The 15,757-nt window shown below is 32.4% G+C and overlaps 2 protein-coding genes across 2 annotated transcripts; one reads left to right on the top strand and one right to left on the bottom strand.

The window, feature by feature from the left end:
* Positions 1 to 4,355: 4,355 nt before the first annotated feature.
* On the bottom strand, positions 4,356 to 9,243 carry LOC137932992 (retinoid-inducible serine carboxypeptidase-like). Its single transcript, XM_068776715.1, has 9 exons — positions 9,163 to 9,243; positions 8,565 to 8,788; positions 7,720 to 7,819; positions 7,507 to 7,637; positions 7,036 to 7,342; positions 6,629 to 6,811; positions 6,149 to 6,226; positions 4,849 to 5,000; positions 4,356 to 4,472 (listed from the first exon to the last, which is right to left on the bottom strand). The coding sequence occupies exons 1-9, from the start codon at positions 9,212 to 9,214 to the stop codon at positions 4,413 to 4,415; spliced, it is 1,287 nt and encodes a 428-aa protein (XP_068632816.1). The 5' UTR covers positions 9,215 to 9,243; the 3' UTR covers positions 4,356 to 4,412.
* A 1,445-nt stretch (positions 9,244 to 10,688) lies between these two features.
* Positions 10,689 to 15,556, top strand: LOC137932977 (retinoid-inducible serine carboxypeptidase-like). Its single transcript, XM_068776672.1, has 9 exons — positions 10,689 to 10,781; positions 11,203 to 11,432; positions 12,327 to 12,426; positions 12,664 to 12,794; positions 13,252 to 13,546; positions 13,780 to 13,941; positions 14,341 to 14,418; positions 14,789 to 14,943; positions 15,195 to 15,556. The coding sequence occupies exons 1-9, from the start codon at positions 10,691 to 10,693 to the stop codon at positions 15,258 to 15,260; spliced, it is 1,308 nt and encodes a 435-aa protein (XP_068632773.1). The 5' UTR covers positions 10,689 to 10,690; the 3' UTR covers positions 15,261 to 15,556.
* The last annotated feature ends 201 nt before the right edge of the window (positions 15,557 to 15,757 follow it).

The raw sequence follows: 15,757 nt of genomic DNA, 5'->3' as shown, positions 1-15,757 counted from the left end.
TTAAACTGTCAGAATATTATTCAATGAAACATTTAGGAGAAATATTTTCTCTCTTTCGCATAAAATTAAAATTAGGACAAATTAAAAAAAATAGGATAGCTTTTTAAAAAGGATACACCATTGTATTAAACTATTAGTGAAGTCGAGAAAAGAAGAATATTGAATGTAGTTTCTATAAAGTTGACTCTGATATTTTGAACTTAGACGATGGCCTACCTTCGGCAGTGGACGGAGAGAATAACTGTCACTTATTTATCAACTTTTTTACAACTAATCCGTGTTTATACCGCGACAAATATCTTGAACACATATCTTTAAATATTGCCTATAAGACGTTAAGTCCTTAATTACACAATGTATAAAAGATTAAATAAGTAAATGGATATTCAATGTATCAAATATGTGAATATCAAAGTATGATTTACATTTTTTTTTTATTAATTATGTTTATTTAGACCTTTTATTTTATTTTAATTAGACCTATTCATTGGGTAGTAGATGTAAAACATAAACAATCGCTTTATAGTGCCGAGACCGCCGATTCTGGATGGTGCCATAATGGCTTCGCTTGTGTAATAAATGTGCCTGATATAGATTTTAATACAGTGAAATTGTTTGTATGTCGTATTTTTTTAATTATTTAATATTATTTTAAATTGGATTTGTATTGTGCATAAATTAAATTTTCATCAACTATTGTAATACCGGAATACCTACCGGTATTTTGACATAAATACCGGTTTTGAATACCGGACAAAAAACGTCGGGGATTCCGGTATTCAGGATCCCGGAATCCCGGTATTGTAAGCCCTAACCTTAACCCATTAGAATTTTATAGTCTTTAAAGTTTAGGTTTGTAGCAGTAACAGTGGCCAAGTTTTTTTAAATATTATTTGCTTAAATTGGTAGTTGGAGTCAAGCCAACACTTTAGCTTACGAATTGAGAATGAAAAATAGGCATTTTTAGGTCTCGGCAACGTAGTCCTGTTGACCCCTGAGGGTCCACCTGGAGCTCTTTGGAAGCTGAGAGGTTACACAATAAGTTAATAAAGTTATTAAATGAGTTATAATATGTACATAAATCTTCTGACATTTTTTTGTTTAAGTATAGATAATGATAATTGTAAAAGTAATTTTAATACGTGTGTAGAACTTAACTGTCAGGTGTTGATAATTAATTTGTGCTTATAAGCTTGTTTGCAAAACTCAAGTATAACCTACAAAGCCATATTTACTGATTTAGAAAAATATGTAATGTAATACCAAGGTGAGTCAAATAAGGCATTAAGCACACTGAGTTGCGCAGAAGTAATTAAAAAAATATTGAAAAACATCCTTAAAATTTGAAAAAGTTGCTAAGTATCAGGATTTAAAGTAACTTGATTCGATATTATGTTTTTTTATTATCTATAAACTTTTTCAAATTTAAGTTATATCTTTTAAAAACTTTCCATAATAGAATTTTCAAAAAAAAATTGTTCTTAAAATTTTTGTGGTGGGCGATGGATGCAATTTCTTTAAAAAAGAATAAAAAAATATTTCTAAAAATGTAAAAAATGTACTGTAGTAATAATGTCTCTCGTAATTAAACTTCTTAACGATGTAGTTGAAAAAATAAGTGCATTCTGTTTTGTTAAAAGACATATAAACAGGGTGTTATAGTCGTCATAATATATAAATCGGCTGTTGTAAATTGTCGTTAATAATAATTTTGAAGTTTTTATAATGTCACACTCGTTTCTAATTCTACCATAGATTGACGAAGACCTTTCAACTTGCATGTAGTTTTATTGACCATATTTTTTATGTTTACTTAATGTTAGTTTTAATTCCACATTTACATTTTCACTAATTTATTATTTATTGCCTTTTTCATTAGCTATGTGCCTAACCCAAGTAACGTTTAAAATTATACAGTTTAAAATTACTTACACTTACTCCAATTAACTAAACTTACGTAACTTTAGCTTCATTGTGCATGCATGCAATCTATATTCCAGATTTAGATCGTAATTGGCATATTTTTATTCCTTATTTGGCTACTGCTTTAATACTTACTACATTATTTTTATTCCTAATCTGAGACCTAATCGAATATGGCACTTGACCCTATAGCAGAGGGCTCTATACTTCCGCCACCATACGACGTGCTATCATTCCTCACTAACGGGTCTTTCAATATCACACATAAAGCGAGCGTAAAGGCGGTCTCAGTTTTTAATTGTTGTTGCATTGAGAATTCGTCTTGCAGAGGTTCGTTGCCTAATTTTTGATATTTGCTTTCTGCTATAAGTACCTATTGATATTATTGATCGTATAAGATATGCTATCTAACGTACCCAAGGACCAACCTGAAGGAACATTTTTAGATGAAACTATTTGTTAATATATATTAATCTGTTTTTCCAATCAACACCTACGTAGACAAAAGGTTATTGAAAAAAAATGGAAAATAAAAATGTGTCTTCCGGGTGCCGTAATAAGCACATGTACTATGAAGTAATCCAGTTCGAAGTAAGTCTACGATTTACGTAAAATAATATAAGTATATTATTAGATTTTTAATAAATAGTGTCTAAACGTCATAAAGTTTTATAACTTTATTTATCTTTGTTCGTCTCTCCTGCCAAAAGTACAATTATTTAAAATTATCTAGCGTGATCTTTAACCTTGAAAGGTGTCAGAAATTTCTTCTGACAACTGTTTCGTTTAATGTATATGTAAGATGTGTACTGTATTAACAATCACTTTGCAAAGAAAAATTCCTTAATAATATTGGTTTAATTAAGGCATAAAAATTAAAATAAAAAAATAACTTTCATCGTTTACAGCTTAAAAGATTATCGATCAATGTTAAGAGCATTTGAAAATGGAATGATTTGTGAATGAACTGAAATCGGTTTTTAATTTGAAGAGCTAGGAATAATTAATGATAAAAGTGCTGCAATCAATGAATACAGAAAAATTTAAATTAACTTGTTATCTTGGAACACGCGAAGAGATTTTCTAAGCGTATTTGTCATTATCTCAATTTCCGACCTCATATCTCAAAGAATATCTACAATCCATATGTATTAATACTGATAACTTACGGCACTGTCTCTCACCAAACGGGCATGATAGATAAACTCGCAGTAGTAGCAGCAAGCTATGGAGAAGGTTATGCTATGTGTTTTTCTACGATATCGAGACAGGAGTCAGATATTCAAATGAAAAACGATAATACCCACCATATGCTAGCGGTTGAAGTGGCAGTTGGAACACTGTCTAGCGTGAAAAACAGGCGGTCGTTGGTGCCCTGTAGTTCTGGAGTGAAGACAACAGACTTGTTAACATTGACATAATAAGTTTGATGAAAGCTGCTTCCAAACGAACCTATTGGAAATCTATGGTGAAGGCCTACATCCGACAATATTAATATTTTTGATATAAAATTATTGATATAAAAAATCTAGTAAAATTATTCTATGAAGAGTTTTTTTTTTTAAACCGGACTGTTACTGTTGCCCAAATAGCATTTGCTGTTTTCAATAATACCTTGGCATTCAGACACAAGACCGATCGAGAGGGCAGGATCTAGGCTTGCCTGGTTGCTATTGCCTGGCTAATATCACTACTATTACTTTGGAAAGCATTGGCGCTGGGAGAAGTGGCAGAAGAAACTCCAAGAAACTTTCTATCTAGTATGATTGGGGGTTCGCGGCCCTTGTCATATATCCGACCTCGTTTTCGATGAGTTCGATTGATTATAGAATATTTAATGGATTCAGGCGTTACATTGCGGAAGTCCATCCTAAATAAGAAAGGACCAATATCTAGCCACCTCCGCACATGCAGTGGTTGTCGTGCATGAAAGTGCACCGCCCGCCAGCCCGCTCGTAAATGCGCATGCGACAGACAATGCAAACTACACAACCGCCACCGTAAATTCACTCAACACGTGTTTCACCCCTCCACGGGGCATCTTCAGGAGTTGTTACACAGATTAGTGCTAAACTACCTTTAAAGCCTTTTCAACTAAAACCAATCTCCCTTTACAATAATAAGTATGTTAATAATGATAGTTTTGCTTTAGAATTAAATTTTTTTAACTAATATTTACCTTTTTAATGGTGGTGTTTAAAAATGCGTTAACAATAATAAAGGTTTTAACTATTTGAGAAATATTAAAGACAGAAATAAAAAAAAATTTAGTTTTTACTTAATAAAAGAAATATATATATACCCATCGTTATTAAAACAGGTTTTTTACCTACACACAAAAACCATCTTCTACAGTTTATTTTTTTAGTTTTATCCAACAAGACAACAGTACACAGAGAGTGACAGTAGACAGAGAAAAGTAAATAACCAAGTATTTAAAGAATATTTAATTTATTACCACTTTTACATTTTTTTTATGAAACATTAAATCAATACGAAGTTATGTCTCGAAGAACGGCAAGCATTCCTTCGGGATTATCTCTTGGAGACTGAAAAAAAATGATTATAAATTGTCAGTAAATCTGTAATAAATTGTTTTTCATCAAAGATGTTATGAAATCTAATAAATGGTAAGAAGTCTAATATACCCAAATTATTTATTTCGCCAGAGTGCACAGGACATTATTTTTAAAACTTAATAACCTCGGAATACCTCTGGTTTTTGGATCACTTGTAACTTGCAGCGAATAACGTACGTTTATGAAAACACAACAACACCCATATTAAATGTCAAAAAATAATTTTTTTGCAGTATGTTAATTTGTTTACCCAGGAGCTAACGAGCTTTAGCTAACGTAGAAATGTGAGCGACTAAATGTTACTTTGTGGCACTTTACTACTACCTGTGCCGTAATTAATACCTACCATGTGGCCTGCATTCATTGCGTAGAAATTGAAGTTTCCGTAGCCCTTGTAATATCCTTGAAGCCTATTATTTTCCCAAATCGGCTGTCGAGGAGATTTCTTATATTGTTCCGCTCCCGCCCATTTCAGCCGCGAAATCCAAGCTATTTGTGCTGTAATATATCAACGTGGAATACAGTGACTCTATATACATCAGACAAAATGAAATCTAATAAAGTACTACATGTCAATTGTACTGTACTAGCTAAAATTGCCTATCATGTTAATGTTGAGCGCAATACATAAAGATATAAAATATAGGCATAAGTTTAATCTTGTTCAAAGTATAAGTTAACTTTTTTTGACCTGAATTACACTGCCCAAGCGTCGCTTGCAGATTCCGTGGGTTCCCGAGGGCAGGGCGCAAAGTGTGCTTAGCCTAAAACCTCGGTGTGCTGCTAGCGAATGCTTTCTTTGTAGGTCTGGCACGTGCCGCTATATATTATAGAGCTTCAGATCTTGAGGGATCACTCGTCGATAATATCGATTAAGCATTTTGACTCAAGGATGCCCGGCAGTGCTAAATCTTGACTTAGTCGGTTGCTTATATGTAGCTTAGATTAGAGCCAATTAGGAAAGCCTTAGTGCTGGGAGAAAAGTGGCATACCCTCCCTAACTTATTTCTAATTTGTTAATTATACTGTTCCCCAAGCTTCTAACCTTTTGGTTATATCAATAGGCATAGTACTCATGCCCTAAGGCAAGGACATATTTACGATAAGTCTAGCTTCCACTATCTCTGACAGCAGTACTCTTTGATGTAAGTGCCGCGTGCGCGAACGACTCTTCAAGCAGGCGATGGAGTTGTAATACTCACTTCTCGTACGTCACCAAAAACAAACTAACAATTAAATATTCATTTAAGAGGGTAGGTAAGGTGGCTCCCATATTGTTTGGCCATATTATTTTTTGTGTGATTCAAAGACTGTGTATGGCATGCGGATTGTCATGTGTGAAGAACGGTCTTGCATATGTGAGAATACGTCCGATTATATCTTTATAAAGTGTCACTTTATAAGACAGAGACATTTTTTACCAGGTGGTAAGTTAAGGATGGAGCTGGTCGAAAATAAAACCCGCCATTGATCGCGGGTTAGCGGGTGCGTACTAAAGTTTAGATGGTCACCTAGCATATAGGGATCGAATTATTTGTACACGGTTCCAATCTGCCTGACTTTATCAAACGCTTTAGCAATGTCATGACTTAACACTACTTATTTTAACTAGGTATAACCGCAGAAAGTGATTGTTTCTTTATTACCTGGGGTGTTGCAGAGTAAGCCGTAGTTACCGTTGACCGTCGAAATAACAATGTTAGTTTCGTTCAACAACTTTTCGACTAAAAATAATAAATAAAGTAATTTAACAACGTTAAAATAGCAAAAATAGAAAACAGGTTTGAGCTATAGATGTTAGGGAGATCGGAAAGTAATGTCGTTTCTGCGCATGTCGATATTTGATTGTCATTTGGTAGCTCATTACGTACAAATAGTATACAAATACTAGATGGTAAGAGGTTGTTGATAATAAAGGTAATAAATTGTTAATCAGGAATAAATTGTTAGAAGGAATATATTGTTAATTAAAACTTGTTAAAAATATAGTCGTGTGAATTTAACTTAAGAAAGCGACATTACTTTCCGGTTCCCCTAATAATAGTTTCAAAGATATTTATATTTTGAAGTTTTGGATTATTTAGATATAATGAATAAAAAAAAGTTTATCCGCTAAATATACGTACTGCTATCAGTAGCGGGTTTCATGAAGTCGACCTTTTGAGCATCAAAAACGGCATCAGATGATCTAGTCCAAACAAGTTCTTCGGGAATGTTAAACATTTTCTTAACTTGAGTATTCATGAGAATATCCAGTGGGTCAGCATTATCCCTCATATTAGATCTACCAACGATGTTTCGCCTTCCTTCTAGAATATTTTACATATGCTATTTAAATCTCAAAGCGTTAGTTAAAAATAAACAGTTTTTATAAAGTCTGCAAATACGATAACTAGACACTTACTTTTCGTGCCATATGATTTAAATAAATTTAACTTAAAAGCCCATTATGCCTCCATGCGAAAAAAGAAACTAAATAACAGCTATAATATTAAATTTAACTAAATTAATAAATATAAATAATTGTAAGTACTTCTTGTATCAGGTATTGATGTTGCAGAAGTCGCAAAGATGTGCTGGTAAACCATTCCACCAGTAATATTGGCCACAAGATTCAATGTGGTCAAGCGGTGATCCGTTGATTCAACGTATTGGCCGTTATTAAATAGCCGCACGGTTTCGTTAGCTGATTCTTGAATATTTTCAAAGCCATCGTCTTCAACAAGCGCAATGGCCTTAAGTAGGGGAGGCCAAGATAAAACGGCGTCCACGGGAGAGTTCCACGTACTTGCCATGACGAGGCCGACGAGATTTGACTTCATTGTGCCTTCTTTTACAGCCTGTGAATACACGAAATGCAATAAAGTTAAACGAATGGAAATTTATCATATAATATAAAAAAATATCTATCGGCTTCTAGTACATTTACGTTTGCTTCTAAGATATACATGTTGTTTTCATGTAATTTTCATGGTTGTAAAAATTTAAAGAATATTATGCGTACCTTATTTAATTCTATTGCAAGGTCGACGGCTATTTTCGCTGAATAAGAATATCCATAAAGGTAAACAGGTACTGCTTCAAATTCAGGGTTTGAGCGATAAAATCCTCGCAAAAATACCATTAAGTCGCTCACTGTAAACCAAACAAAAATTTAATTATGTTAATATAATATGTATTTAAGAAATATTATACAATGTAATTTATGATAAATTACCGATTTCCGCACTCGTTTTAGTTAATAATTTCGTATCTTCGACATAACTATAACCAGTACCAACTGGGCTGTCAACGAACATCAAATTGACGCTTTTAATCTGAAATAAAGACATGATCTTGTCAATAAGATGGTTATATTATATTTTCAAACTTAAATAAAAAATGTAATATTTTGCATATAGTTTTGATTAAAGCATTAAACAGTAGAATAGAAAAAAAGCGGATTTCATTTTTTAAACAATTCGTGTGTGTCATCCATATGTCCTCCGTCGAGTTCACACACTTTGCAAAACGAAGCCTTGTGTACTGTACCAGACCCAGCAGTAAACTTCAATTGAGCTAATTTCTCGGCGAATACTTCCTTTTAAATTTACAAGAGCACTGAGACTTTAATTATAAATTCTATTTTTGAGGCAGCCCCATAAAAATCCATTGGAGTTAAGTCGGGTGACCTCGGCGCTCACGTTATATCCCTCAGCGACTGATCAGTTTTTGGAGTAAATCTTCCCAGAGTAAAACCGGAGAGTCAGTAATTCTATCAGAGCCACCTACTACTTTGGAATATTTGCATTTATAAACAAATCTGCTACCAGGAACTGTGTTATCCGTTGGCTAAGGTTGTGTCCGCGTCGTGGAAGCAAGTCTATGTTGAAATTCAAATTAATGATAAAAAAATATGAATAGTAAATCAGGCCAAAATGACCAAGATTTTGCCTAATTATTTACCTATTTTTGTTTTTGTCTACAATTGTGTAATAATAATAAGCTAGAAAGAATAACGTGTTATACAGTAATAAAATTAAAGTGAAAAAGGATCGTGTAATGTGTAAACCAGGTACTCACCCATGTTTCGTTTCTTTCCTGTAAATCTATGGTAAGCGGTCCTATCATATCAAAGATTGCCTCTCCTGTAGAAGAAGCGCCAACTCCTCCTTGCAGCCATATCAAGAGAGGGCGTTCCGTGTAATTCTGGACAGGAGCCGTTGTATGCAACAACCAGTAAAAGATATGCGCGCCCTCGCGTACAGTTATGTATTCACCTTTTTGTTTGTAGTTCTCAAGTTGTCCTGAAACGTTGGTTGATTCAAATTATAAAATATATAAGTTGTTATTATTATGTCATTATCATTTACACCCACATCGCGCTTGAAATTAAAACTGATTTATAAAATATTTATATATATCAAGCGCAATGAAATGCAAAGATTTCACTTAAAGGAGATTACACAATTAAATGCCTAAATATTTAATGACATAATTTTATACAGTTTATCTCTTTATAATTGTAAGTAATTATTCTTACACTCGTATAAAGAAAAATGCTGATAACAAATTCGTGCGTAACTTAAGCGCAAAGCTTACGATTACGCTAAAAGCTATTTTTTATAAGTTCGGAGAAATGTACGTGAAATAAAGATCTTCATATTATTGTATAGCTTACCATGAGTATATTGAGTTGCCAAAAGTATGACTAAAAAAATGTTGAACAACATCTTTGGAAGTTGAATAAAAAAGTGAATGCGAAAATGATGGTGACCAGGTTTTTAAATACCTTCATTTGATAGCATATCATCATTATCTAATATTTCTGATTATCTATAACATTAATCAAGTTAATGTAGGCTTGAACCTTATCAAGGAAGCCGCATCTTGATTTTTTCTTCTTATCTATTCTTTCTATTCTGACAAAAAATATTTTTAAATATTTGGGTAGGGAAGGATATACATATTTAATTTAGATAAAAAAATGTAATTGAAAAAGTCATAAAAATGTTAACCTAGTGGTAAAATTAACTGCATCCAGTTTTATGGTTTTTATTAATGAAAATAAACATAAGTAGGATTCAGTAGCGATGCTATAATGATAGTCGGCTGTTGTAACGTACTGTGAGTAATTATTGAGGATAAGCTTTGAGCTTACCTCTAAAATCTTATGCATCAGATGCGTGATAATAGTAGGACGCAAGTATCTTTTGTTTGTAGATTTAGGTAGCAATTGGTGACTGTTATGCTACGGTTGTACTCTAGAAGATCTGTGGTAATTGGGTGACTTTTTATTGGTTTAAATTATGTAAACGAGTACATGTAGGGTAATGGGTGGTGATGGTTATAGGTGTAGAAGATTTAAAAGCTTTTTACTGACAAATGTGGTTTACGTTTATCCATTGAAAGCTGTTACACTAATTAGTCTTTATGTATAAATCTGAGTGGTGGTAGCCCAGCGGTAGAGGACTTAGACTTTTGGTCGCAGGTCGCGATTTCGATTCCTGCGATACAGTCTTATATAATTCACACTCTGTGCTTTAATTTTATATGATTCTTATTCGCTGCCCCTACAAGTTTCGTGAGGAAGGATCTACCGCGTACCATGATACTACACTGCGATCGCCGACCCACCTACCAACCGTAACGATTATGGAATAATATAGCCCATAGATATTTACGGGGAGTCATCTATGGACTGAAACGTCGACTATGTAGCAATAATATTCTTTAACGTTTTTTTAGGAAGGTTCGGTTTTAAAAAACAAGCGTAAGCTCGGAAAAAACATTTCATTTTCGGTTTATACATGTAATTTCAAGTTATATATCAAACTATTTAGAAAACTATTTTCGCGATACTTTAGATAATTTTCGCTTCTCGTTAAATCATTTATTTTTTAATGTACTCTCGGTGTATAGTATAACCATTGCACTGTTGGATGATTATAAAATCTTAAATACATAGACATGTATTGTGTGGATCACGGTTACAAAAAATATATATATATTTCTTTTGATTATTATAAAATACCGAACCACGGCCAATTACTTATCTTGTTAATTGATATGTCACCTATTTAGAGATTTAACTTGATTTTATTGGCGATATGTTTGATTATCCCCACCTTAAAGATCGATTCGATAGAGCGATTTGAATATAATTCGGAACTCTCTTTACGGAACATCAATGCTGCGTAAGTTGAAGAATGACGAAGATTACGTCAACAATTATTAAAACCGCTGCTATTTTATTGATAGCAGTAGGTTTGATAGAGAGTGAGGCCTTCGAAACAATAAGTAAGTTATGTTCACTTAATTTATATCTGTTACTTAATTATAAACAATAGATTTCGTTGTTAATATACGTCGCGTTTAATAGAAGTGAATGTTTGCATCCTTTATTGAAATTTTTTTAAAAGATTTATTCTAGTTGTAAGCGTTACATTGTACATAATTACGACTAAAGATTTGCTTGTCGTGATTAGGTATAATTATCGCTGTTCTATACTGGCATTAGATTTCCTTGCAAGTTCCGTAAAGGCTTCAGTCTATAAATATGTAGTGTGGATAGCATTCCCTAGATGTCCAAATAGTGGGAAAAAATGAATACGAGAAACCTGTAGTAACATTGCTTTAATTATATGTGTTAGGAGTTCCGTCCGTATAATACACTTGTCATTATTGAATAACACATTACATTGAATTACATTTTTTCTAGAGCTTGAAGGCAAAGGATTTGATGGCATTGACCACACAGCAGCGTTTACGAGGATATCAGGCGTTGGGGACATATTCTGGTTATTTTGGCCAACCCTGGCGAGTGACCCTACCACCCGGCCTTTAATTCTGTGGCTGGATGGAGTAACTGGTGTTTCGCCAAGTCTTCGTACAAATTTTGAATATGCTGGACCAATAGACACTGATATAACCAGAGTAGAAGAATCATGGGTATTTTTTTTATGACAAAACCATACATATATAGATTAATTATTAAACCATACATAATAGATTAAAATATTAGGTTGTACTTAAATAAACAATTACGTTATTTATTTAAGATAAAATAATAATTATGACACAAATAATATATAGAGGTACGGAATTTTCGCAAAAAAAAAATCACCAATTTCGCATTTATATTTTTCAAAATTTGCAAATTTCGCATAAATTTCGCATTTATACTTTAAAATTATAAAATTTGGGTAAATTAGGCATTTATTAAACAAAAATTTTTGTTTAGTAATTTTATTGCTAGATATGAAAGTAAAATTTAACAAAATTTTAAAGTACAAGTCTTAACATCAAACAGTTTTAATTAATTAAAAGATAACATTGTAAAAAATAAAGATTCGACTTTTTAAATGTCGTTTTTTGGTCTGTACGACGAAATTTTATATGCAGAAGAAGCGTTAAGCGTCCACGCTGTTAATTGCACTATGTAATGCTGCTTCAGCCAAAAAACGAAAAGTTGCATTTGACGGCCAACAATATGTCCTGCACATTGGGGTTTTTATTTATATTAATGGACCGAAGAATAATTAGCGTATGACAGTGTGCATATTCATTAATTAGCTCATTTTGAGGAAGACCCTGGAAAAAAGAAAAATACCATACATTTCGCATTTATTCGCATTTATGAGTAATTTTCGCATTTATTCGCATCTATTTCGTAAATACGAAATTTCCGTACCCCTAATAATATATCTTGTCAGAGCCGTGATGGTATGATTAAGTGATTTGATTATTCGGATCACTGACTGTCTGTAGTAAACAAATAATTTATTTAATTTTTATTTTCTTAGATTTTAAAACAAAAAAATATTAACAATCCGGGCTTTTCAGAGTAATTACTTCAACTTGCTGCTGGTAGATTCGCCTGTAGGTACTGGATATAGCAGAGCTGAAAACGCAGCGAACATTTCTAAAAATTTTGACGATCATGGTACGTATTTCAATAATTTAACGTTTTTAAGGAAATAGTTTTTAACTTTTTTAATTTAGGAAAATTTTTTAAAAATAAAAAAAAAACATTTTTCCGATTAAGAGGGCTATACAATATTTAAATTACATTGAGTGTTTATTTTAGTATGAAAAAAAAATGTTTTTAATTAAATTTATATATTATATAAAACATTTTTATGTAGACATGAAATAATAGAGAATATATGTTTGATTGCAGTTGATAACCTGGTAAATGTTGTGCAATCTTTCTACGAACTACATAAAGAATACGCAAATACGCCCCTTCACATTTTCGGTCAAGCGCACGGAGCACAACTGGCCGTTGCATTGGGAATTCGTCTTGCTGAGGTTCGTTGCATTTTCATTTTTGATATTTAATTCCTGGTGTAAGTATCGTTTGATATTAGAGATGGTGATAGATTTGCAATCTAACATTCCCAAAGTCGTGCGCAAAGCCAGGACACAACATTTTAAAGTAAAAAATATTTGGTTAATATCTATTAATCAGGTTTTATAATCAGCACCTATATAGATAAAAGGTCACGAGAAATGGTAAAGGAAAATGTGTCTTCTAAATGTCACAAAAATCCCCTCTACCATGATGATTTACTGATGATTTTCGTAAATTAAAAATATATAATATAATGTGATACATAAACGAAAAAGTTGTCAGAAACATTTTCTAAGTTTAGCTTTTTATATGTAATATCTATGATATAAGTTTAAATTAAGTATAAAATATATTTTTGCTATGTAATAGATTGCATTTCGCACATGAAATATTAATAGCTTTCATTGTTTACAGCTCAAGACCTTATCAGTCAATATCAAGAGCGTAGCATTAGGAAATGGAATGATATCACCTGATTTACCGTTAACTCAAATCGGTTTTTACCTTGAAGAGCTAGGAATAATTGATGCTGAAGGCCGTGCTGCAATCGAGGAATATACGAGAAACTTAAATAAACTTGTTGCCGATGGACGCTACGAAGAGGCTTTCGACGCGTATATGTCATTGTCTCAGTTTATTAACGAGGAGGGTCATGCATTTGCTATTGATTTAACAGATATAGGACAAAAGGTGCCCCGTGAAGTGCGAGGTAATAATACAATTTACATTAAACTTACACTAAAAAGGGTTATGCTTTTCTGGCTTTTGGAAAGCCTAAAAACCTTTGCGCTTGAGTTGAACGAATTTTATGGATGTTTCCTTTTAATAACTTGAATTGACGTCTATGAACTAATAATTAGTTTGACCAAAGTATACACTTTTACCGAATGGTTCAACATCTGACATACCCTTGCAGTGCCTTTAAAAAATTGTTAATTTTAGATTTCTTCGGAGGGGAAAAGATTAGCGCAGAGAATTTTAAATTAATGGAGGAGACAGTTCCTCCGCTGATAGGCTTATCCAGTGATGTAAAATACGACGAACAACGTGAAGCTGCAATAAAAGCTTTCAGAAATTCTTTGATGAAACCGTCTGTCGACAAAGGTAAGACTACAAGTTTTTTGCGTTAACTAATGTTGTTAAATATCGATCGTAAAAATCAATTTGTTGTTAGAAAAGTATAACTGTCTACAGATTTTAGTTTGGAATGTAATAAAAGGTAAAACCTGTAAGTTTTTTTATACCAGCGGAAGTTTAAAATAATGTTAATCTTAAAGTGGTCTACATTACTATACGTCCTGTTTTGTGAACTTTGTTTTACAAATTAATCCGTTGAAGCTTGTGATAAAAATTTACAAAAGAAAAATTTACAGGATCGTTGACTATCATTGATCGTATTGTTAAGAACTTGTAACAGATAAAGTAACTGTATCTTAGTCCTTAATACTGGATGTATATAATACTTGACAAGATAATAATAATCGAGGGGTGCAATTATTTCAGTGGAATATCTTCTTCAAAACACAAATGTTACTGTGGCTATTTACAACGGGAATAAAGACGCCATTCTGAATACACAAGGTTAGTAAAAACTTTTATCGAGATTAAACAGGAAATAAAAACATAATTATCCTCAGCTATTTATCTTCTTAAAATTCGAAATTCGAATTGAATAGCTCCACCGTGTCCCTATTGTTCCTTCTCCTGATGAATTATGAAGTCAGCAATGAACTTTAATCAATTATTATCAAGTTAGGAGTAATAACCGTAGTTTCGTATATTATTTCTGTGCTAACACCATTAAAGCACAAATCCCTTGACGATAAAAGATACTCCAGCTATGCAACAATTAATACGATTCGAATCTAAAATACAATTGAAACTACAACAAGGTTTCAGTTTTTTTTTCCCTACGACTATATTTATTTTATTTAACGAATAAATATTTCAGGGCAATTAATGTGGGTACAAAACTTAAAATGGTCCGGCCAAGAGAACTTCTTAAACACTCCCCGCGAGACGCTCGTTCGTGATGGCGCCGTCATGGGATATTTCCGCAAGACGCCAAAATTGCAATTTTACTGGTTGAGCAACGTTGGTCAAATGGTAAATTTAACAACAATAATTAATTTACAGCATATTAGTGCAATTTTAACTACCATATAGTTTTTGAGAAACTTTAAAATAGATTTTGATCTTCACGTGTATCCAAAAGTCATGTTCGATATTATTATTCATTGTCATTGTTATAAGTTGAATTATTTTAAAAAGTGATAATTGATTATCTTAATTAAGGAAGCGATATTCTTTAACTTATTAAAAATTATAATATATGTAAAATAATGTTTTGGTTCCAGGTCTTATACTATGCTTATGGCGCAATTACGCGAGTCGCACAAATTATAACAAACACTCCATATTAACAGTAATTCTTCAGTCTTTTGTTTGTCTTATTTCATTGTATTATGGCATAAATATTTTCCAACAATGTAAAGTAAACGCAGTCAGCCAATCTCATGACAATGGTAATTAATACGGCCCTTTACCGCACACCAATGCGCGCTGTGGATAGCAATTCATACATCTTGGTGTAACATAGTTCAGCTATGCACGTGCCAAGCTGATACATAAATGTTGACAAAAATGAAATTTTATAATAAGTCATTATGCCTTCAATAAGCAAAACAAATCACGTAAAATAAATGTAATAAAACAGAAATAGGAGTTTTATTTATTTTTAATAAAATTTTCCTTAACTTTTCTCCGGCAGTAAAAAAGTTTTTTTTTTGAAAAAGATTGTTTTTCTGGATAACCACTTTGGTGACTATTACTTCAATATAAGAAATTAAACATCTTACGACTCAATAATACTACATCTACAGTAACAAATAGCTTCAATCTTAAATTGGAAATTTTAACG

Source organism: Battus philenor, unplaced genomic scaffold, assembly GCF_028537555.1.
Source record: "Battus philenor isolate CCGP_79_NKW_IND1 unplaced genomic scaffold, ilBatPhil1.0.hap1 SCAF_12, whole genome shotgun sequence".
NCBI lineage: Eukaryota > Metazoa > Arthropoda > Insecta > Lepidoptera > Papilionidae > Battus > Battus philenor.
Note: the sequence above shows the minus strand (reverse complement) of the source record. Positions and strands in the feature narration are given on the sequence as shown.